The 21,917-nt window shown below is 33.2% G+C and overlaps 3 protein-coding genes, 1 long non-coding RNA gene and 2 other non-coding genes across 6 annotated transcripts; 2 read left to right on the forward strand and 4 right to left on the reverse strand.

Annotated features, from left to right (window-relative positions):
* Positions 1-160: 160 nt before the first annotated feature.
* Positions 161-6,803, reverse strand: LOC126315280 (uncharacterized). Its single transcript, XM_049992520.1, has 6 exons — positions 6,647-6,803; positions 6,311-6,465; positions 6,007-6,241; positions 5,382-5,687; positions 5,161-5,297; positions 161-5,093 (listed from the first exon to the last, which is right to left on the reverse strand). The coding sequence occupies exons 4-6, from the start codon at positions 5,503-5,505 to the stop codon at positions 249-251; spliced, it is 5,106 nt and encodes a 1,701-aa protein (XP_049848477.1). The 5' UTR covers positions 5,506-5,687; positions 6,007-6,241; positions 6,311-6,465; positions 6,647-6,803; the 3' UTR covers positions 161-248.
* Positions 6,804-7,608: 805 nt separating this feature from the next.
* Positions 7,609-9,711, reverse strand: LOC126315257 (putative ankyrin repeat protein RF_0381). The gene is made up of 3 exons (XM_049992498.1): positions 9,005-9,711; positions 8,784-8,905; positions 7,609-8,686 (listed from the first exon to the last, which is right to left on the reverse strand). Exons 1-3 carry the CDS (start codon positions 9,345-9,347, stop codon positions 8,036-8,038), a joined length of 1,116 nt encoding a protein of 371 aa, XP_049848455.1. The 5' UTR covers positions 9,348-9,711; the 3' UTR covers positions 7,609-8,035.
* Positions 9,712-9,875: 164 nt separating this feature from the next.
* On the forward strand, positions 9,876-10,705 carry LOC126315260 (uncharacterized). Its single transcript, XR_007555931.1, has 3 exons — positions 9,876-9,929; positions 10,001-10,415; positions 10,508-10,705. It is a non-coding gene; the product is annotated as an uncharacterized LOC126315260 (long non-coding RNA).
* Positions 10,706-13,303: 2,598 nt separating this feature from the next.
* Positions 13,304-13,385, reverse strand: Trnas-aga (transfer RNA serine (anticodon AGA)). Its single transcript has one exon. It is a non-coding gene; the product is annotated as a tRNA-Ser (tRNA).
* Positions 13,386-13,458: 73 nt separating this feature from the next.
* Trnas-aga (transfer RNA serine (anticodon AGA)) lies at positions 13,459-13,540 on the reverse strand. Its single transcript has one exon. It is a non-coding gene; the product is annotated as a tRNA-Ser (tRNA).
* A 3,232-nt stretch (positions 13,541-16,772) lies between these two features.
* On the forward strand, positions 16,773-21,740 carry LOC126315245 (uncharacterized). Its single transcript, XM_049992489.1, has 6 exons — positions 16,773-17,314; positions 17,487-17,672; positions 17,741-17,900; positions 18,749-19,628; positions 19,777-19,831; positions 20,029-21,740. Exons 4-6 carry the CDS (start codon positions 18,870-18,872, stop codon positions 21,525-21,527), a joined length of 2,313 nt encoding a protein of 770 aa, XP_049848446.1. The 5' UTR covers positions 16,773-17,314; positions 17,487-17,672; positions 17,741-17,900; positions 18,749-18,869; the 3' UTR covers positions 21,528-21,740.
* The last annotated feature ends 177 nt before the right edge of the window (positions 21,741-21,917 follow it).

The following is a 21,917-nucleotide window of genomic DNA, read 5'->3' on the forward strand; positions in this document are numbered from 1 at the left end:
TTTAAGCAGTCTAGCACATACAAACAAATTCAAATAACCCTAAATAATTGATAAATATGATGCTATATTTGTTTTAACTGGTAAAATAGTAAAGTAATTATGAGAAAAATATTTGAAATTTTTTTAATTCTTGAGAGCACCAAGAAACAAATATAAATGATTGTATTTGTACAAAAAACCATTTAATAGGCTATTTATTAAAACTTAAATTAAAGAAAGCTATCTATTTTCTTTCAATAACTAAGGGGCTAGGTAGTGATTGAACTATCTATATCTGTGGACAGAATGAATAGATCTGTTTTTTTGGACTGGTTATATGTGTTCTTAGCTTGCAAGGATATTTTCATGAATATCCCATTCTTATTACTAGCTTGATTAAACAATCTGATACGGAACCCAGGAATATGAATTCTTTGTTGACTCATATTATTCTGAGCTTCCCACCAATTTAATTTCACGTCAGAAGCTCGGTGGTCCTCAAAACCATAGCTGGGTTTAACCAGAATTTCTGAACTCAAACTTAATTGTTTTTCATTAGATATTTCTTTAAAATTGCAGTCTTCTCTGAGATTAGAGTCGTAGTAGCAGTGGTAGAGCTTCCAAGCGCCCATAGAATAAACGCGCAACGAAATCTGAGTAGTACAGTCGAAGATCTGAGAAGTTGGATTGATGACGGTCCAATCAAATGTGATATTCGACCCTACAGGGACAGTGTATCGATTGAATGGAGTCTCTTTTATAGAAGAAATTATGCTTGAGATTTTAGGTACTACATACATGAAATCTAAATTAAAACTCACATTAATAAAGGCGTCTATTTCGCCATCGTATGTATAGGTTACCAGTTCGAAAGAGTCTGAGTCTGTAGTTGAGTAAGGGATAAAATCATATCTTAAATAAGTTGGAGTGCCTATTATAATATATGGGATTTCTTTGGGTTTCAACGGATCATTGCAGGTAAGTTTGTAAACACAGGTACATAGCCTACCGAAGAATGGTAGAGATACAATTTTTATGTAAACTTGGTCTGAATAAGAATTGATGCCCAATATATTGCTCAAGTCAAAGTAATTAATAGCTGAAATATTTAGGCTAATGTTTTTCGTTTCATATTTGTCTAGTTTAGGCGTAAATATTCTAATACCATCTTTTACTTCAAAATTTGGGTCTTCTTTTTCTTTTATAGGCATTTTGAAATGAAAATTGGGAGAAATAAAAGATTCAGTGATTGTTGTATAGGTATAAGTGTAAATCAACTCAGCAGTTGATATGCTTGCGTTTTCTGTATTGCTCTTCAAACTTGAAAAATAAACAACGAACGGATATTTGATGATTTGGTGATCAGTATTGGTTATCGGTTGAGTCAAGGTTGTGTCAGTAAAAAATAAATTATCGCTTGCAGATACAACGTAGACTGTCTCTTTTTGATTAGCTGGAATACCCTCACATTTTCCATATATAGGGAGATATATTTCTGCTACTTCATTCTGCATAACTGTAGCACTTATGTTTTCGTAGCCCACAAAACTCGAGACTTCAACGCTCGTTACAATATCCTTTGTGCATGTCCCATCCTCAGAGCATAAGGTATATATGATGTGTCCAGTAGTGCCAAATGTAACGTCCAATGGAACATGGCATAATATGTCTAACGTGACAGCTTTCGTATTCGGATTGCAAGTTAATTCCAATGGGCCAAGTTCATTATTATGAGTATAATTTTTAAGGTACATGGATCCATTATTTGCATAAACGAAACAATTTGTTTTAATATCGATAAGCCTCATTACTATGTTGTCACAATCTAATTGATTATTTATTTTTATAGGAATATCAATCGTGGAAGAATGATCATTAGCAAGACTGAAAATACGAGACGTTGATTCAGCAGTAAATACAGCTTGCATCGGTTCTATATATTTAAGAGTCGAGTTAATTTGAGCAGATTCAAAACCATGTATATCACGGGCCACTAAAGAAATGCTCTCTTCTTTGCAACATACGGTTGGAGTGTACGAGATATCAATCATCAAACGGGGTGGATTCGAACCTGAGATATACGATAAACTTGTTTCTTTCCCATAATACTTATTAGCCTCGATCTCAACACCAGTCTCATAAAATCTTACCTCTCCGGTATCAGGCAGTTGGGGCAATTTAAATTCCAAGCTTTCTAAGTCATATACACTAGTAGCACCAAATGTTAATAAATACGGCGTTCCTATGCTAGTAATTTGATTATATTTAGGGTAGAAATCAATAACAGGATCAGACCTAGGATGTGCGATCAGGTGTAAAGTTATTGTATTGGACTTTAATCTATCAGTATCGACAGCATAAATAGTAAACTCCACTTCTTCATATTCTTCTTCTTTACTTGCCCAGGTAAGATTCAATTTAATACCATTTTCAGGAATTTGTATACCACTAATCAATTTACCACTCGGGAATGTGTCAGTCTCCTGTTTGTAATATATGAGCTGGGACATTGCATTTTCACTTGAAGCGAAAAGATCGACGTATTCGTCCATATATAACCCATCATCATCAGTTATAGATATTGGAATTTCAACAGAGTCTGTTGATATCTTGTGGAGATGAGTATTAGCGATTTCAATAACCGGAGGAAACGCAGCACAACTAACTTCAAATGTGACGCTAGCCTTATTGGATTCATTAAATAGATGCAAGGCTTGATATTCGAAACTGCATTCGTGCTTTCCGAATTGTTTATTCGGTATGAATAGAATTCTGTCTTGAACAATGCCACCAGTGAAATGTGTCTTTAATGATGATGAATCGAACAACTCCCCACATTCTGAAAAATTAGGAGGTACAGTAATATTAATCCTGATAGGACTAATTTCTTGGTTTACATCATGAAAATCTATATCAAGATAATCTTCTAACTTAAGATAGATTGTGTTATTTTCAGGATTGAATGAACTTAGTCTTATTTTTTGTATGAGATCATGGGCTTTAATAGTTAAATCAGGTTTGTAGTATTCAATATTGACCATAGCTATATTTCCAAAAGTGCAGTTGTTAAAAAAACTATAGTTGAAATATGTTTTACAGACGGTGCCTTTAGAGATGATAGAAAGTGTTGTATTGAGTTCGAATTCGGCTCCTCTTTCAATAGGCTCATTGTTGAAGTTAAGCGTACAGCACTCAGGATCAGGAAGAGTAAAAATTTTATAGATACTGGCATCAGCTAGTGGCTCGGGGTTTCGAATAGCAAATTCAATAGAACTGAAAATATAGCCCCTAAGGGAAAATGACTCAGCAACAGGTAGTGGAATTTTAGAGATGTGAACACTAGTCTTACCATATCCTGCAACCATTACTTCAGCATTGTAGTATTCAATATCAGATGGTATAGAAACCGAGTATTCAAGATCGTAGGGAGCTGGGTTTTTCAGATCGACATGTGATACTTCACTTAATATTTGGATATGTTCGGATGTAGAAAAAGGAACAATCCTCGTCATCACGGCTATTACTGGATCAATAGTATGTAGAAATACATTCTCCCAAATCGATTCTGTATAGTCTTTTTCTTTTCTGAAGGCAACTGCGCCTAGGTAAAGAGGTTTAACAATGGTAGCTGCAAGTTCTATCCATGAAGAATTGGGTTCTGCTGAAGGATTAAATATCAGAATAGCGTAATTGGAATTACGTTGTACCTCAACAAGATTGACATCGGATCTAAAGCTGTTGCTGGTTAAAATAACAACAATTTTGAAACCATATCCAGCTGAGTAGACATTTTGAAGTGTGTTTACAACGGCACAAATGATATCCGTAGGTTCTTCCTGTTTGATAGGATTAATATGATCTAATACTTCTAATTGCTTATCAACGTTATCTTGAGTTAAATGCATTTTATATTCTGATTTAATATCGCACGCTCTATCGCCGTTCGATTCACCAGTGTAATAAGCAAAACTTATTTTAATACCAGATACTATGTCACTACGAAGAAATCCATTTGACTCGAATAAATCAATAACGAAAGATGCAGATTTTTTGATTTCTAATTTATCTTTGTAGTCGATATTTACGGTGTCGACTAAGAAAATGATATCTGCAACTAATGATCCAAAATTATAAGGGAGGAAGCTACTCTTCAAAATGACATTGTCAAACGAGAATATCTTAACATCATAATATACTGGGTTAAGCAGACGATCTGCAAATAGCTCTGGAATCTTTTGAACAAATTTCGTGGTGTTTTTTTCACAAGGTACGTTCAATACGAACTCTAAACCGGATGCCGGCTTATAAAGTAATATACGTGTTTGATAATTTGTTGTATAACAATCTGGATGGTACTTGTTAATAGCTTCAAAGGAATCAGAATCGCACAGGGTATTATTTATGGTATAACCACGTAGAGTGCCAGAATCTGCTATAGCAATGCAAGGATCCGGATGAAAGTAGGTCCATAAATGACCATAATTTTTTATGAGCTCATCTGTCATATCAGATTTTGAAGCAATTTTCCAACCATTAGGTATTAAGATATAGCTCGAGATTTCTGATTTGCCATAATCTAAAAGCCCCCATACGTAATTTTTATATGTAACATAACTCGAATAAAGAATTTGACCAATATCTCTACAGACAGCTAGACAATCTCTGCCACAGATATTAATGCCAATCATCTCAGTGGAAGGCGTGGTCTCCACCGTCCATATAATATCATTATAGTCGTGATCACCCAATAAATGTGCATCCTCAAATCCAAAGAGTGTTAAATTCACGTGTTCTAAACGGGCCCACACCAAATGTACGGAATCATCAGGATTAGTGATGTATGGTGGATCCAAAAAAGAATAATAAGAGTTATTAATTGTCTGATAGATATGCTGAAACCAAAATCCAACACTGTCAGTTTTGTTAAATGGACCAATAGTTACAGAATCACCCAGAGAAACACAGTTTAAATTTTCATCTTTTTGGTTGGGAAGATAAGGCCATATTACATGTTTCTGCAGTGTTCTATCTCCGGAGCGATTGTAAATAAAATATCCAAAAAGGTTTCTTGAAGAAGTATTGCTAAAAATATAAGTTACATTCATATAAGTGTTCTTAAAAAAATAAGGTTATTACGTGTGATCCAAGATATCATGAAAAATATATTAGATTTAGACATACATCCTCATTAAATGTAAAATGTTGACTCTTAGTTAACAAGTTACTAGCACAGGCTTGACCTTCTGGAAGGAGTTCTGTAATGATGTCAAAAATTGTCGGATCAAGTTTTTCAACCCAGAATGGTAAACTAATAAACTCTAAGGAGTGTCATGTTAGTCTCTATTGAATTATTACGTGTACCTAGTATTGACAAGTTTAGGATTAGTTTTATTTTAACATACGGTTTTTCGGACAGTTTCGTTCATCCAGGACATTATCAGAGTTATCATTTGCTAGTCCAGAAGATATTAATAATAGAACAGACAACAAAAAATATATTTTATTTGAACCAAGGATATGCGGCATTGTTACCAAGAATGATACTATAGCTAATATGCAGGCGTAAAATTACTGGCACTGATAGCTATAAACTTGATTAATTGAACGAGACTCTATGTTTTGGGTTCTATTTTAGAACACAAATATTTGTCTACTGTTATGCTGATTAATACCTTAGTGCAGAAGTGAAAGTTATTTAAACTAAGATTCTTTGAAGAATAGACGTTTAATTAATGTCACTCGTCAGTTCACAATTTGACAGGTAGAAGCTATGTTTGACATGCATCATCAATGAAATTTTATCTGAATTTAAATACTAGATAGAATTCTCTATATGAATTTTCTAAAGATCAATAGACAGGACCATTTGGTGAATGTATAAAACATAGTTCGAAAAAATATATGCAAGGATTAAAATTGCTGTATTTCCACTAAGTGATCAAAATACGCAATTACATAACCGATCAATAAAACTTTAATAAAAGACAACGCCATACTTGTTACAACAAAAGACAAGGGGAAAATTACCTAAAAACATAGAGTTGGACTTCTTTTCGTTGGTGCTTTATATTTGACTTTCTAGGCTTATGTGTTCCATACGTCAATTTTCATATCTAAATAGTTTTGTATTACAAAGTTAGTTACGATAGTTTCGATTAGGTACATATGCTTTCCAACAATAATTAAGATTTTTTCTAAGGCTTTAATAAATTGCTAAATCAGAGTTAAGGTTGAAAAATGAAAGCAGATATGCAAATATCAGCTGATTAATTTGGGTAAGTAGCTTTTTTATATATCTATACCAACACCAACAAAGAGAGAGGTTTCATACAATAAAAGCCCCTTTGGTTCCATTTAACATTAATCAAAACAGTGGTTTTCAGAACAATTCAAATTATAAATTGTGCATTCTCTCAACAAAGATTTAGAGCAGGACAACAAAAAAGAGATTCTTTAGAGGAATAGACCGTCAGTCTTGTTCTGATTCTTGACCCCAGTATTGTCGACATTATCCAGTTTAACATTGCCGCAATGAGTTAAATATATGATAAAATAATTCAAATGAAAATTTGGATATCAAGTAACAGACTAACTCTTAAAAAGCCTGCACCGTTATATGACGCTCGTCACTTAAAAATGCTCAAGATATTTTTAAAAAAAGACATACCTTAAAGGGGACTACTAATAAAAAAGATGTCTTGTACAATACTGTAATCTTTTCTTGTGTCCCCTCATACTATTTGGTCATTTAAGTTATCTAAAAAAACTAATAAACAAAACTCATAGAGCCAGAACCTGGTTGGTCTGGTAGTAAAAATGAATGTGTTTTCGCAAAGGAGTGTATGAAATTTTTTGACTTCAGATAATGTAGATTTTCATAAAGCAGCACTTGTATCATATAACCTATTGAATAACAGTTCAGCAAAAATACCTCATTAAATGAAATTGACTTTTACCGAATGCTGTCACATGATATCACAAAAAGTATGATCCTCAGTATAAAAAGAAATGTTCATGCACAATGGGAAAAAAAAACAAAGAATAGCCGGGTTCAGAACAAATTGCTGGTCTATATTTCAGAACCAGCACCACAAAAAATATTTTTTTTTCAGCTTAATAGGCTATCTAATATATATAAAATAAACTGCCTTAAATTTTTTATTGACTGCCAGCTTTTACATATAACATTATTTGATAATATTGACACGTCTATTCGTTTCTATAATCATACTTATTCATAACATACATTACTTAGTAGCTTTTTATATAACATTATACAATTGCCTTGCGATGCCATTGATTTTATCTTTCTTCAAAGGCTGTTGTCAAAAACACCAGACAGAAAATCAATGACCAAAGTCCTCGCATATTTGGGACTTCAAGGTAGTGAATCCTTGATACTTTTAAGAGATTTAACAATTTGACAGGAGGTCTTAACAAAGGGTTATTTTGCTTGTATATAGCAAATGACAAATAACCGAAAAACACTTAAAGATACTCATTAAAAGCGGGACATCAAAGACAGTATAAAGTCAACAACTTATACATAAAATCGTTTTTTGGTAAGGAATCTACAATACTGTCGATTTCTATATAATAATCAAAAAAATCGATATTTGATCAACATACAGGACGACTAGATGGGTCTATAGATACGCAGCTGTAAGTTAGAGATTCGAAATCTGGGTTAAAACCCTTGAGAACTGAAATATTTTTTTCTTCAATCGCCTTTATAACTTCTATACTACTTAGTCCCTCAAATGGTCCCCGATCAGTAGCAATTTCCCAAAGTATAAGTCCAAATGCATATACATCAGATTTCTCATCATAAACTTGGTGTTCTAGCGTCTCTGGTGGCATAGATGCCAACGTTCCAAATGCACTTGTACGCTCTCCTTTATCTATAACGGAAAGACCAAAATCAGCCAGCTTAACGTGATTATTTTCATCAACTAACACATTTCTGGTCTTCAGATCGCGATGAATAATAGGCGGATTCTGACTATGCAAATAAGCCAGACCTTTAGCTGCCTCAATAGCTATATTTATCTTCACTTCAAATGGATGTTTTTTTTTTTCTTAAATAGTCATATAGAGAGCCGCCTTTCATAAACTCAGTAACGAGACAAATATCTGGAGGATTAAAATATGCACCGAAGATAAGGAGAATATTATTGTGCCGAAGTTTGCTCATAATTTCAACTTCTGCAAAGAATTGAACTGGATCTCCATCAGATGAAAGCCTACTCTTTTTAACAGCTACATCAATACCCCGCCAGACACATTTATACAGGTCGCTGAATCCACCCATGGAAACCTTAGGTCCCATACATATCTCTTCCTTTTTTATAACGTGAACTCCACTAGATAATGGAAGTTGGCATGAATTAGTAGTAGCCAGTGACTCGCTAGGTGTGAAGTCGATTGATAACATTTTTTTAGCCGATGGAGAAACAGCTACATCAACAGGGTATCCATATTGACCCCTCACCATCTTCTTAGCGCCATAGTTCAATAACAACTTTATAATCTCCAAAGAATCACTCCGCGCAGCAAAGTGAATGGCTGTTTCACCTTGTTTGTTAGATATGTTAGGCTTTGCATTGTTATCTAAAAGTAATTGAACAATTTCTAAAGAACCCAATCGACTGGCGGCATTGAGTACACACGCGAGACAGATATTTTGACTGTTTACATCGGTACCAGACTGAGATCGCAAAAAGAGTAACAGTTAAAATGTTAAATTGAAGGGTAAACATTAGTCTAATATATAAAAAGCATGAAAAAGCAAGAAGTATTCATACATTAATAATCAAACCAACGCAATTCTTGTAATTATCACGAAATGAACTACAATAATAATGAAGAGGGGTATTTTGATCCGCCATTACTGCATCTTGATGAGTTATCAACCCTCTGTAATTGGCTAAAGTAAAATTTAGATAAGTGGTAAGGATGATAAATTCAAGATTTGCTTTCATTGAGGTTACTAAGTATCAGAGCATCCAGCCTGACAGGTACGTACATATCAAATCCGAAAAACATACAACCTTGTAAACCATTTCTAATGACCGGCTCGCTATAGCATAGTGAAGTACATTCCAGCGCCTAGTGTTTTCTTCTGCAACATTTTTCCAAGATCCTGCCTTAAGCAGTATATCTACAAGTTCTATCATGGCACTTTTTGCTGCTATATGGATAGGGTAGCGGCCATATTTATCACAAACATTGACACTCGCCTTAGTTTTATTTAGGTAGTTTATTAGGCCAGCAGGGTCTTTTTGTTCACAAAATTTGCATATAATATCGGCACTAGATTTCTCTTTTTTACCCTTATGCTTGCTTTTCCTTAACTTGAAAAAAGTCATCACAGATGATAGGGAAAAAATGCATTCTAACGATAACTAGGAAAAAAAGTTGTACCAATATTTAAAGTATAACGAGGTGCAATCAGTAAAGTACCACAATTCGAGTTCAAAGGTTCATATTGTCATGCTCTCAAGTGGTGCTGTTCTTTTTATATCAACGATATTGACCAAAATAGGAACGCTAAACATTTACAATAGAGGTAAATTCGACTTTATAGTAGGAACAATCCACAGTTCGACATGTCTGTGCTAGATATTTTGGCAAGCAGATTGACGAAAATTATCAATATTATTATAGATAAAGATGATGAAAGAATTGTACTGTGAATTATGCCTTTATAGTGTTCAAACAGCAGGTTCGAGCCTAAATGGTCACTCAAAATCTTAAAACGGTTATTTATACAAAATAAGAGTCATCACACTTTATGAAGTAATTCTACACAAATCAAAACTAGAACGCTATTCTGCTGATAAAATAGGGTGAGAGAGAAAAGCTCGAGTAATAAATTTGATGTCTTACAAAAAATAGCAAGCATAAATTAATGTGTAATCACAGCTGATCTAAAATTAGTCAGATGAAAGGTGTCTACAAAATTGTATTCAAACAGATGCGAGTAAAAGAATAAGTTACCCACGAAAACTGCTTTATATAGTCTCAAAAATAGGTAAAATCAAGAGATATGCGAGTGGTTACACCCTACCAGATTTTGCATACAAGGCAGTAAGTGTGTAATCAGCTCAACCAACAACTGCTTAGGTAAATGGCAAATATTCGAAATTTGCTTTATTTGATAAAGTATTTGTGAATTCCGTGACGGTGGTTACATATTGAACTAATTTATAGCAAGTAGCTGTCTATTGAACTGGTCTTGGTATCACTAACAAAAAGACACAGAATAAGTACTTATGAATTTGAAACATGAGAAAATGAACTTTATGCTCGTTGCTACTTCTGTTTATATGGCTTTGTAAATAATCTTAACAGCCACAGTAAAGTTAATAACAATACAAAATGATATTAGAAGAAGCGTTTGTCGAGGAGGAATTAGCAAAACATGTGGGCTATTAGTATGTATTATGTAATTCCAAAATGACTAACGGAATGCGGAATAACGTGACAAGAAGAGTGTTAATTAGTTTCCTTCGGTTTGTTGTCTTAGCCCTAGAAGAGTCGCAAGTTTGTAGAGAGTAGATGTGTAGTCATGCTCGGTTAAGATTGTGTTACTATCACATATTGTGTATTCGAAAACATCATTAGCCTTTATGGCTGACAAGTTGTATAAAGACACCTTGATGTTGACAAGGTTCCCACCTTACGTTTGTTAAGCTCCTGCTTGTGGTTTGGTCATTAGACAACAATAAATGGCACTCTATGGATAAAATAATAATTTTCAAATTTACCTAGTCTATTTTCTCCAAGACACTATGGGTATTGAGCAGTTTTTTCCGGCCATCTCAATTCTATTTCCTGAGGCCCAAAAAACATTCGATATGAAAGACATGAGTGTAATTCCATACAACCATGTGCTAATAGATGTCAATTATATGTTATATATATCTACTAAAAACAGCCTGAAAGATCATGTTGTAATAAACGTTGTTATAGCCCATATAAGGAGAATTCTAAAGAAATTTCCGCCTAGAAAGTCCGTATATATAGCAATGGATGGACCAGGTACGTGTAACTCTCATTTAAACCAAGCTGTTTCAGTGAAACTAAATTTTAATTACTAGGTCCAAAGGCGAAATTCATTACACAATCCTTGAGAAGAGTGAATGTACGAAAATCGTTTTGATTGAACAACTGGCTTTTTTACTATTGGCACTTCATAAAAATATTCAACATTGGTCGTTATAATTAATTTATTCTGTGCGACATTAGGCATCTCTTGCACAACTGAGGTTCACGCCCGGAACAGAATTTATGCAAAAGTTAAAGGATCATCTGTGTTTATATGTCATTTCAGAATTAGGTAAGCCCCAATTTAGTAAGGTCAAATTTTACATATCTGGATCTGATAGAGAAGGAGAAGGAGAGTATAAAATATACGAACATATTAAATATTTGACTGAACTGCAAGGGCTTACAATAGATGAAAAACTAAGAGAGTCTTGCCTAGTTGTAGGAAAGTACGTTATATTTCAGCCTTTTCGTAGACAGTTTGCCCACTTAATGCTAGGCAGCGCAATACAGCATTTATAATATTGGCTGAAGGCAACTTATTTTTTGTCCTACCTCTACTTTCATATTCAAAGATCAACTAACGTACAATATCATGTAGCGACTCTGATTTGATAGTGTTTGGATTAAATTCTCATGAATTGGTTAAAGTAGATGTCCTCCGTCGTAATTTTAAGACACAGGCAACTATCTGGTATTTAGACAAAATTAAAAATAGCATTCTTTTTAATGCTCTAGGATGCCCAGCGTCAAATATTCTAGATTTTACCTTTATCTCAATTCTAAATGGTACCGATTATGTACCCAGGTTATCTGGATTTGATTACATTCGAGTTTACTCTCATTGGAAATATCTGAAATCTCAGCCACAAAATCAAAGCCGTAATATCGTGTGTTACAACGGGAACAGTTGGAAATTAGACCTTATATTCTTAGATGAAATTTTGAAAGCAGCTAATGTTGTCGTTGTGAGCTTGAATAAAATTAGAGTCAAATTGAGTAATGATGTAGAACGATTTATTAGCTTGTCTACTACGGACTGGAAAAGTAACTTAAATAATCTCCAACAAATTTTCTGCAAGAATGATATAAAAATTGAGTACCTGACTGGTGATAGTGATATTCAAGGTCAATTTCAATCGAAAATATTGGTTCGTGGCACAGAAGGGGAAAGCGACGTTATCGTAGGGGTAGGTACTGGACCTACAAAAAAATCAGCTGAGAGGCAAGCAAGTATTCAAGCATTAAATCCAGACAGTTATTTTATGAAAACATTCGTCAGAAATGGGCTGAAAGAGGGATATGACATAATATGCGATTATATGACGGATCAATGCACTCAGGAAGATGTTACGACGCGCAGTTTAGACGAAAGTGAAACAGTAAGTCAGGGAAATCAAGCTCACAACTTTGGTGCAGAAATTCCAGATTGTGAAAAAAGAAAATTAGGAAAGAGACAAGAGGCAGAAAAAATGGGGATCGAATTTTGCCCGCATTATCTACAGGCATTAATATGGACCGTATCCTTGATGACCGTGCAATGTATAAACTATGATTATTTTTACCCTTTTTATGGTACACCGACCGTTAAAAATATGCAGGATTACATAAGTCGGTGCGCTACAAGTGGCGTCTACGAACTCAATTTCCACATTCAAAATAACACCAGCAGTTCTACAAAACCACCTGAAGTACAGACAAGTTGTGAGCCCCTTGTTGCATCATTAGCATCTGAAACAGCATTAAAGCCTCTAGATTTTTTCTCTGGCTTAGTCAAATTAGATGAAAAAACAGCGACTTTAGTCCCCGACGCTTTGTTTAACCCAGTTGTAAGCTATAAAAAGCAAACCGTAAATTATGACGTTTCAAACGACCTAAAAATTCATTTTAGAGTAAATACTCCGACACTCTTAGAGCATTTGAAAAGAGCGGCTAGCAAAGACAAGTGTTTGAGTCAAACCATGAATAAGCTGCCGCAAGGCTACTTTGATTTTCAGCCTACGCTTCTGTTCCAAACCAAACTAAAAAACGACTCAATGTCATCGTCAAATGAAGGTTGGGGAATTAACTCACTACCGCTGTTATATAGAATAGGATTAAATCATAAAAAAAAAATACCTTACATTAAAGAAAATAAATTAATTTGTAAAGAAGAAAGTCCAGAAAGCCCAACTGGTATACCAAGGTTATTCCAAAAAATGCATCGACGTCTATTAGTGCAAAAAAGAATGTATATTATATTTAAAAGATTTTTGATTTAATAAAAAAAAAAGACCGACGGTGATAGGATTCGAACCTACGCAGGCAAGCCTAATTGATTTCTAGTCAATCTCCTTAAACCACTCGGACACACCGTCTAGGTATGCTAAATTAGCAAAAAGACTGTATATTAGATTTAAAATATTTTTGATTTAATCAAAAAAAAAAGACCGACGGTGATAGGATTCGAACCTACGCAGGCAAGCCTAATTGATTTCTAGTCAATCTCCTTAAACCACTCGGACACACCGTCTTAATACAGTAAAGGCTATCTTTAATTAAATTTTATAATTACATTGTATAAAAATATTTTCAAAACCTTATTGTTTCCAAACGCCAAAGATGACAATTGAATCCAAAAAAGATGAACACATTTAATGAAAACATTAACTTATTTTAATAAAATGTTTAATACTGATCTGTTTAGCTTAAATTATTTTGGATTTTTATCAAAGATATATTTATCTTTTCTAATATGCCTTCATGAGTATTGCATCATTAATCCTGAAATTTGTTAGAAATAATAGCCCTCACACTCGATCAAAGCTTTATTAAAACAAATAATCTTACGCTATCTCTTAATATTAGCTCACGTGATCAACGCGTGTCATAGCGGATCTAAAAAATGCTGTTAATTTGATAAAGTTCGCGCAAAACGGCTAAAAAACGGACTATAAATATAGAAACTAATTTTGACAACAATATACGAATTTTTGGATTACATATACATTTACTGTAATTTATGTTATATGAAAAGTCACACTATCAAAATCTGTCTAGAACAACCAAATCTGTAGTATAAAAATAAAATTTTGCTATTTTTATACTAATTTAAAATAAATCATCTAAGCAGTTTTTAGTTGCGATTGTCTGCTATAAATTCTAATGCTGAATTACAAAAAACAGTCTGATAGTAGCGGTTCATAAGACAAAGCAGAAGTAAAATTTTTGTAATAGCACAGTAGAGCAGCACGGTAAATTTATAAAATTGTCACCAATGTCTGGATTTTTAAGATTCGACTGTTTTATTAATATTTCATGAGCATAGTTTGATATCATATCGATTATATCATGTTTATTCGAATAATGTTTTTTAGTTCCATGCTTGCATTAAAAAAATAGAAGAACATTTCTATTACTGCGACGGAAAGGAATATTAGCAAGATTGTTGAACAGGGGAAAACAGTCATAATCTGCTTTTTTTGTTTAAACAGTATGGTTTTATGGTAAATTTTTAAAATTACTACTGCTTATGTAACATCCAAGATTCTAGTTTCTCCAATCCAATATATGGACTACAACAATGAGTACTTCGTTCTTGAAGATTTCAGCTTTGTTCTTTAATTCGCATATTGGTGAACTTCTAAATATCTAATTGTCATAAGCTTAATTTACATATTCGGCTTTTAGATTATTAAAGCAATCTATTTGAGAAATAACTCATAAATCCCTAGATATATTTCTAAATCAAAATACCTGGTAAGCGGTAAAAAATAGATAGACAGACTCAATGACAGCCGCAAATGGGTTTAAACCTAAGTTTGTGAACTATAAAATACATCCATCGATTAGATTTGACTAGAAATTTAACATGCGCTGTCCCTTAATAAAATAATCAATATGCTGTTCAAAGTTTTAATTAGACGTTTGGCAATATTGAGTCAATCTATCAGAGAAAATTTTGAATGAAATGTTGATCATTTGATTATAGCTCAATGTCACTCTTTATTGCATTTTAATTCTCAGCGCTTATCAATGCATCTGATATTATAGATGCTAGTACTGGAATCATTTCAAATGAGATGTTGCTTAAATAAAAGTATTCGTTACTGTTATTTTAATTATGTAATATTTACGTTTCTTGTAGCCATACCTACAACATACTTGAAATTTTAATCATCATCAACCGATATTTCTCAAATGGCCGATAGACCTGTGACTCAATAGGATAAGGTGTTTTATTAGTTTACCTATTCGAATGGTCATTTTTGGAAATAGGTTCTCTTGTATTCAGATGAAGAAGCAAGTAATGTACAGGCAACTTAGTGAATCAGGCGTCATGCAATTGTTGTCAATATCATTTAGGTTGATGTTGGTCTCGACATCCTAGGTTCATTAAGGCACATTCATGCATATCGGCTCAGTCGGAGAACGCTGTACATAATAGTTACTATAATAAGTTTTGGTCCAGTCTACATATTAGACACTTATAAGTATCCAGAGCTACCTTATATCTTTTCGTATTACATAGGTACTCCGGTTACCATTGAATATACCTATATGAACGAAAAACGTTATACTCATCGTATGGTTGTATTATATGGGCATATATGAATGTATATTTGAACTAAGATGAAACAAATAATGTCAGATAAGACTATACAGGAAGGAACCGATTGTTGCAACATGGTTTATGCTTCTATGAACAGTTAATGTAATACTCGCCATATTATTAGAATACATAGATATCTAAAATATCTATAACTTCAGTATTGCAGTCGGCGAGCTTTTGCCTGAAGTTCAATTACTATGCTGTCTGGTAAGTTTGGGTACCAGGTTGGTTTGATACAAAAAGAGGTCAAAATTGGCTATACTATCGTATATCACTTCGACATTATGTTGTTCAGTGCGTAACATATGCAGAGTGTATATTTCTCTTAGCAAAAACTCTATATCATCCATACACATCAGAACGACACTACAAATTTAATTGCATATCTATATTCTTCAATAAATCTGTAAAACCGACTTCTTCCAATTCGTTCTAAGATCGGTGATCATCGCAGTTATCGAACGCAGTAAATATTCACTACCATGCATTGTTTTTTAGCAGTCTATAATACGTAATTTACCAAGAATGTATATAACCGATTACTTACTGTCTATTCCCTGATTTTAGTTCAGGGCTGCAATATATTTTGCAAAATCAGGCAGTACCCATGCTTGTTTTTTGAAATCAAAGGGAGCATACCCAAATCGTTGTATCCGTGAAAGTTGACGATAGTTGAAATGTAGCATTTATTTTTGTAGAGATATTTAATTAAGAGTATTTATGCCATCAATTTTGTTATGCATGTTGATCACATAATAGACACTAAAATTATGACGACCTTATCAGTGACATGATTTTGTGTGTCTCGGTTTCAAACAATGAAAATTCTTCATCGCTTATTGCGTCAGTTCTACTTATTTTAATACAGAAAGTCACTGAACGAAACCATATTTATGTCATTTAAAACAATCATGCGTTATGCTTGCCAGTAGATTTCATAGGTTTAGTTCGTTTCATCCCTGTCTGAACTTATTTATTTGTAAATATTAAAACCTCAATTCGAAAAGTCGATCGAAAAGATATGATTGATTCACATAAACTATACTTGAGGCCATATTAAATTTTGCCGCATTTTAGACAACAGTAAAATTGGACCATTTTGGTAAAAAAGGTATTGAGCACTTAAAATAATCTGCAAATCTTATTTTTCAAAATTATGATATTGATTAATGCTAGTAGACAGATTGCCTTAAACAAACAGTCCATACAGGCGAAATCGTAAGCACTAATGTTTCGTGGGCCGACAAAATTAAAGTGACTTAATCGATTTATCATTCAATAGCCACGTAACAAAAAATCGCTACAAAGCTTAGGCAAAGTATAATTTTCAAATATCTGAACTGAATCTCATAGCCTCTCCCCTTTGATCTTATAGAGATGTGTAGAAAGAAACCAGCAATGAACCAATGTATTTTTTGATTATTACTGAAACATAGTTTCTGAATACATGCTGACGAGAAGTACACAGTTAATATGAAAATCAACAACTATATCATTCATTATTAATAAACACTTATTTATTATTTTTAGTGAGTTTACGTTGATAAAAAACTTGCACCCCTTTATAGGCTTAATAACAACTGGAGATGTGTTTGAAACTTGTTGTCTCGTAACTTTTCAAGGGCCTCAAAAAACGCTATTTACAATCGGGCACCGATTTATTATTCAGCATAATTTAAATTAGGTAAAAATATGGTATATAAAAATAGACATTGAATGCAACGCGAAACCTTTTTTGCATATTCTTGCTAAATAAATAATGGCTCAGTGCTTAGTTACTATTAATAGCATCAAATTTGCAAACTCCGTTAAAGAGAATGATGATGATAAAGACAGTTTGTCAAACTCACTTTAATATTGATTTAAGGATCTAAGTACATTTAGATTGAAGACTATGAATCTCATAATCAAGCTAAAATATCTTCAATATTTTAATATTGGAAATCTTATTATAGATACGAGGATGAAAAAAAGCGTTAAAATATTTTTTTAGTAGATAATTTAAAAACAGTTTTAATCTAACTGTCAGCAAGTTGTAAAAATAAAAGATTATGTATGTTCATCCCTTACAAAAACACTATTATAAATATAACCACTCTAATTCATGACATATCTCAACAGTATTATACACTATTTCTGCTTTTAGTCCAACTATTAAAACTACTGGGAAAACATCAACTCTAATCTTTAATACGTTCATTTACGGCTACAAGAGGTTAAACACTGTTATATTTTATCGACTTTTTTAATCGAAGTGAGACACCCAGGTTGATTCCTTCAGGTATGTGAAACCGACATAGATCATAAATGAGTGTTTGCATCAAATATTATCTACTTGTCAAAAATTGAATTACGGCATATATGTATATATGAGTGTTTTTTGAGATAATGTTTTTAATACAAATACAAACCAAAGAATATATGCAGTCTGATTCAAATGCGGGTGTGTTGTATACTATATGCATATGTAAATTGTTTGTAGAATTTCCAGTAAAACATTGAAATCGTATGAGGATTCCTATGTATATTCGTTTGTTGACAGAAAAACCAAAAACGGATATTTCTAACTGGATCAGGGCTAAAACTATCATTTATTGTAAAGGGCTGATAAAAACTAGCAATTTTAAGTTAATAGACCACAATTATGATCTTTAAATCCTTGCAATCCGTTGTGTGTGTATTGTACTTGTATTTGTTCTGATTTTCTACTGCTCATTCCTTTACATTCGTGCTTTTTTAATAGTGAAAGATTCAATCGAAGCAGTTAACTATGCCAAGAGACACTAATATAATTTATTGTTTGGCATACTTGAATTGTGTTTGAATATTATATTTTTTTAGTTTAGCTAGTTATACTACATAAGCGTGCTGCTCCATACACTAGTTTGGTATTTTTCAAGTACTGATTTTTTGATATACTAGTTTTTTTAGAGCAGACTTCATATTTACAATTTGTTTTCTTTTACATTCCTTTTCAATCATCTTGTCCCTTGCTGCATTAAAATTAGTCATTACATATTTATTATTAGATTTATCAAACAAAATTTTTTTATTATATAAACAAGACATTCATCTCGACGAGTTGAATCTAATTTCGGTGAATTCACATCATCATTCTATTTTTTATAGTCTGAACATAGAAGCAAGATACAAGATATAATATGGGACAGAGAATATAGCTTAATTATAATCAATCTATGAAATTTTGAAAAAAATAGCTAATTTATATCACCTTAAAACAATCCCATAAATGAGATCTAAGAGCCAAGAAGCTCAAAATCACGATAAAATTCCAAGCCATTCAAAAAATTTACCTTGTCCAAATGAAGGAAAGGAACTTCTGAATTTCTATCATCCGAAACAAGAGCGGCTATATCCACAATCTGACGATTCTGGATCAACTGGTGTAGTAAACTTATCAGATTCTTGGAATATCGACTGCAATCGTCCATATATGAACACTAATAGGAAAAGCGTAAAAAAAAACTGTTTGTCAAGTACTAACATTGACAAAAATTCCGTTATCACTTATGATTCTACAAAGAAAATAAATGAAAAACACCTCGTAGAGAACAAATTTAACCGAAGTCGAACAAACGAAAAAATTTGCAATAGAATTCAATCTTTCGATAAAGAAAGAGCGATAAACTTGCATTCACCTAATAATGGGCAAGTGAATTTAAGTAATTTAGATTCCACTAAATCAAAGAATTATATAAGCTCTGCTAGAAAGGTCAAACAGTCTATTGTTCCAAAATTGCGAATGATTGAGGTTGGAAATTCTATGAAGTCATCTAAAGACAACAGTGAAAATTGCATTGATAAACAACCTACTGATATCACAGCACGTAAATTCAATGAATTGGCATACATGGCCTTACGTAGCTCTGATAAAAATGGGACGAAGAGAAAAAAAAACTTAGAAGCCGATTCTAGAGAATTAGAAAATTTTGACTTGTATAACAAGCCTAAGTTGCCTAAAACAGATGCTGAAAGAGCAAAAGCAAAGGTTCGTAGATTTTTTTTGCTAAAATTTAGCTCAATACAGTTGTTTCTATTTGCAGGAAACTTTTTAATTTTAGCAGTTATTAAATAGCTGAGCTGAATCTGAAAATTTCTAAAAACAGAAATGATTAATTTTTTTTCGATATTAATAGCCCTTATTGACAAATAAACAAGCGATTTCAAAAAACAAGAAACGACATCTAAAAGGTAGGAAAACCTCAATCTTCAACATATCAGTCTGTCCTTTATATCAGTTTATTATAAATGCCATCAACCAAATAGTTGTTAGATAAATAGTACACATAGCACTCTATTTTTTATGCAGATATACATAAAAAGGTATTACCAACGCGTTGTGATTAAACTAACCACTTAAAATTTTTTTTAATGGCCATTAACTGCAGACTCTTCTATTGTTTCTTCAAGTGTTTTGTTTCTTCAGCAAATATGTAATGACCATGCTTCCAGCTATGTAGATACCGATTTGCCTACTTCGCCAACAAAAAAACGAAGCCAGATGTCAGATGTTCGCAATTCATCGATAAAACTGCCGTCTAATCAAATGGTGTATCAAAACACTATTGAAAATGAAGATGCGGTACTATTACTAGATTTTGTTGATTCAGTCACTTCATCTGTATCTCAGTATAGCAACCTTAACTCTAATCCAGAGTCGCTTGCAGATATACCTTCGACTGAAACAAAACACACACAGCGAGAAGATGACACCGAAAATAACTCGGATGAGACAGCAACCTCCAAAACCTTACTTAATTGCTCAGATAATTCTTCTAAAAAGTCATATACCAAAGATCGAAAGTTTGATCCGTATATTTCAACTTTAGTTAAACCAGGTGTTCCAGAAGGTCATTCGAGTCAACCTGTCGATAAATCTATAAATTTTGATTCATATATGCCTCCTCCTACCGGTCAGATGGCATTGTCTATAAACTCTGAGAAGTTAGGACGAGATTATTATAAACGCTGTGCCAATCATATCAAAATTGCTTATGCTATCTGCTACCATAGAGATCAAAAATTATTTAGAAATCTGCCTTCAGACAATAGTTCTAAATACAAGACAGACCACAGTTTTATATCCACCCAGTCACAAAATAGCACTCTACATTTAGAGGACCCAAACTCAATGCACGTAAACGATGGCGACAATAGAAACATTGCTAGTCTTCAACAAAAAGAATCTATATCTTTTAAAACAGAGAATACAAGCGTTAGCGATAACACTAATGAGGCCTCCTTACCAGATATGCTAAACCACGACAAACCCCATCCAGAAGCGTTGAATTTGCTACCAATCGAGGAAATGTCACGCTTTCAAACAGCGATGCTTCCAGAAATGAAATGCTTCCCTCCTCCTTCTGATGACTCAGCATACATTAACAATTTGCGAATTCAACATTGCATGGAACAGGAGCAAAATGACCCTCTTCTAATATCAAATATACAGGCTTATCAACAACACTTATTAATGCCACATAATTCAATTGTCCCTGGTGTAATAATGACAGTTCCTAGTAATTCTCTGTCAACCTTAAACCTGATGAATCGTGGACAACCAACTGCCTCATTGCAACAAAATTTGTTAAAAGAGCAACCTTTATTCAATGGTTCTTTCATTATGAACGCTTCAAGTAACGTCATGAATAATTGTAATTCCGGCCAAATGGGCATAGCCGATTGCACTGCATTTCGTTTTCCTAGATCCAGCATGAATTTGCAAAATCCAATTCAGTTGCAACTACATCAGACACAAATTCAACAAACACAGCTTCAGCAGTGCATAAACTTTGTTGCAAATGTAGCCCATGTTGCACCTCCACAATTGGTACTCAAGAATGGATCGTGGGTTTCAGTTCGTTGTCCCAATACTTCAAATAAATAGGGAGTACATTTAGCATGTTAATACCCAAATTCGTTATATTCTAGCTGTGAAGTGAAATGTTAATTTTAGATATTGTTAATAAAAAACAGAACCTGCTTTGCTTTACTTTTCTATCACACGTCTCTGTCTGGCCTCAAAATAGTCCAGGATGGTATAAATACTTTTGGAGCATTAGTATTGGAGCATCGAATTTTTTTATTAAACGACAAGAGAGCTTTGGCTATGAAAGATAGAGCGATGAATAACCTGATAATATGGAAGTCGCGTGTTTAAAGGTATCAAAAGCATGAGCAAAGTGTACATGCCATTGCGCTACTGATCTTTATAAAAATTTAGGTATCTGTAAAGTATCTTCCGAATTTCCAGCTCAAAATTCATTTCTGATATTCA

The sequence above is a fragment of the Schistocerca gregaria genome, unplaced genomic scaffold (assembly GCF_023897955.1).
Source record: "Schistocerca gregaria isolate iqSchGreg1 unplaced genomic scaffold, iqSchGreg1.2 ptg000569l, whole genome shotgun sequence".
Taxonomy (NCBI): domain Eukaryota; kingdom Metazoa; phylum Arthropoda; class Insecta; order Orthoptera; family Acrididae; genus Schistocerca; species Schistocerca gregaria.

Coding starts and splice junctions, on each gene's coding strand:
- LOC126315245 (XM_049992489.1), top strand. CDS start 18,870: ATGAGATCTAAGAGCCAAGAAGCTCAAAATCACGATAAAATTCCAAGC. Junction 19,629..19,776: donor CTGAAAGAGCAAAAGCAAAG/GTTCGTAGATTT, acceptor CGATATTAATAG/CCCTTATTGACAAATAAACA. Junction 19,832..20,028: donor CAAGAAACGACATCTAAAAG/GTAGGAAAACCT, acceptor CATTAACTGCAG/ACTCTTCTATTGTTTCTTCA.
- LOC126315257 (XM_049992498.1), bottom strand. CDS start 9,347: ATGACTTTTTTCAAGTTAAGGAAAAGCAAGCATAAGGGTAAAAAAGAG. Junction 8,906..9,004: donor ATGTTTTTCGGATTTGATAT/GTACGTACCTGT, acceptor ATTTTACTTTAG/CCAATTACAGAGGGTTGATA. Junction 8,687..8,783: donor GCGTTGGTTTGATTATTAAT/GTATGAATACTT, acceptor TTGCGATCTCAG/TCTGGTACCGATGTAAACAG.
- LOC126315280 (XM_049992520.1), bottom strand. CDS start 5,505: ATGCCGCATATCCTTGGTTCAAATAAAATATATTTTTTGTTGTCTGTT. Junction 5,298..5,381: donor ACGAAACTGTCCGAAAAACC/GTATGTTAAAAT, acceptor GACACTCCTTAG/AGTTTATTAGTTTACCATTC. Junction 5,094..5,160: donor ATTTTACATTTAATGAGGAT/GTATGTCTAAAT, acceptor TATTTTTTTAAG/AACACTTATATGAATGTAAC.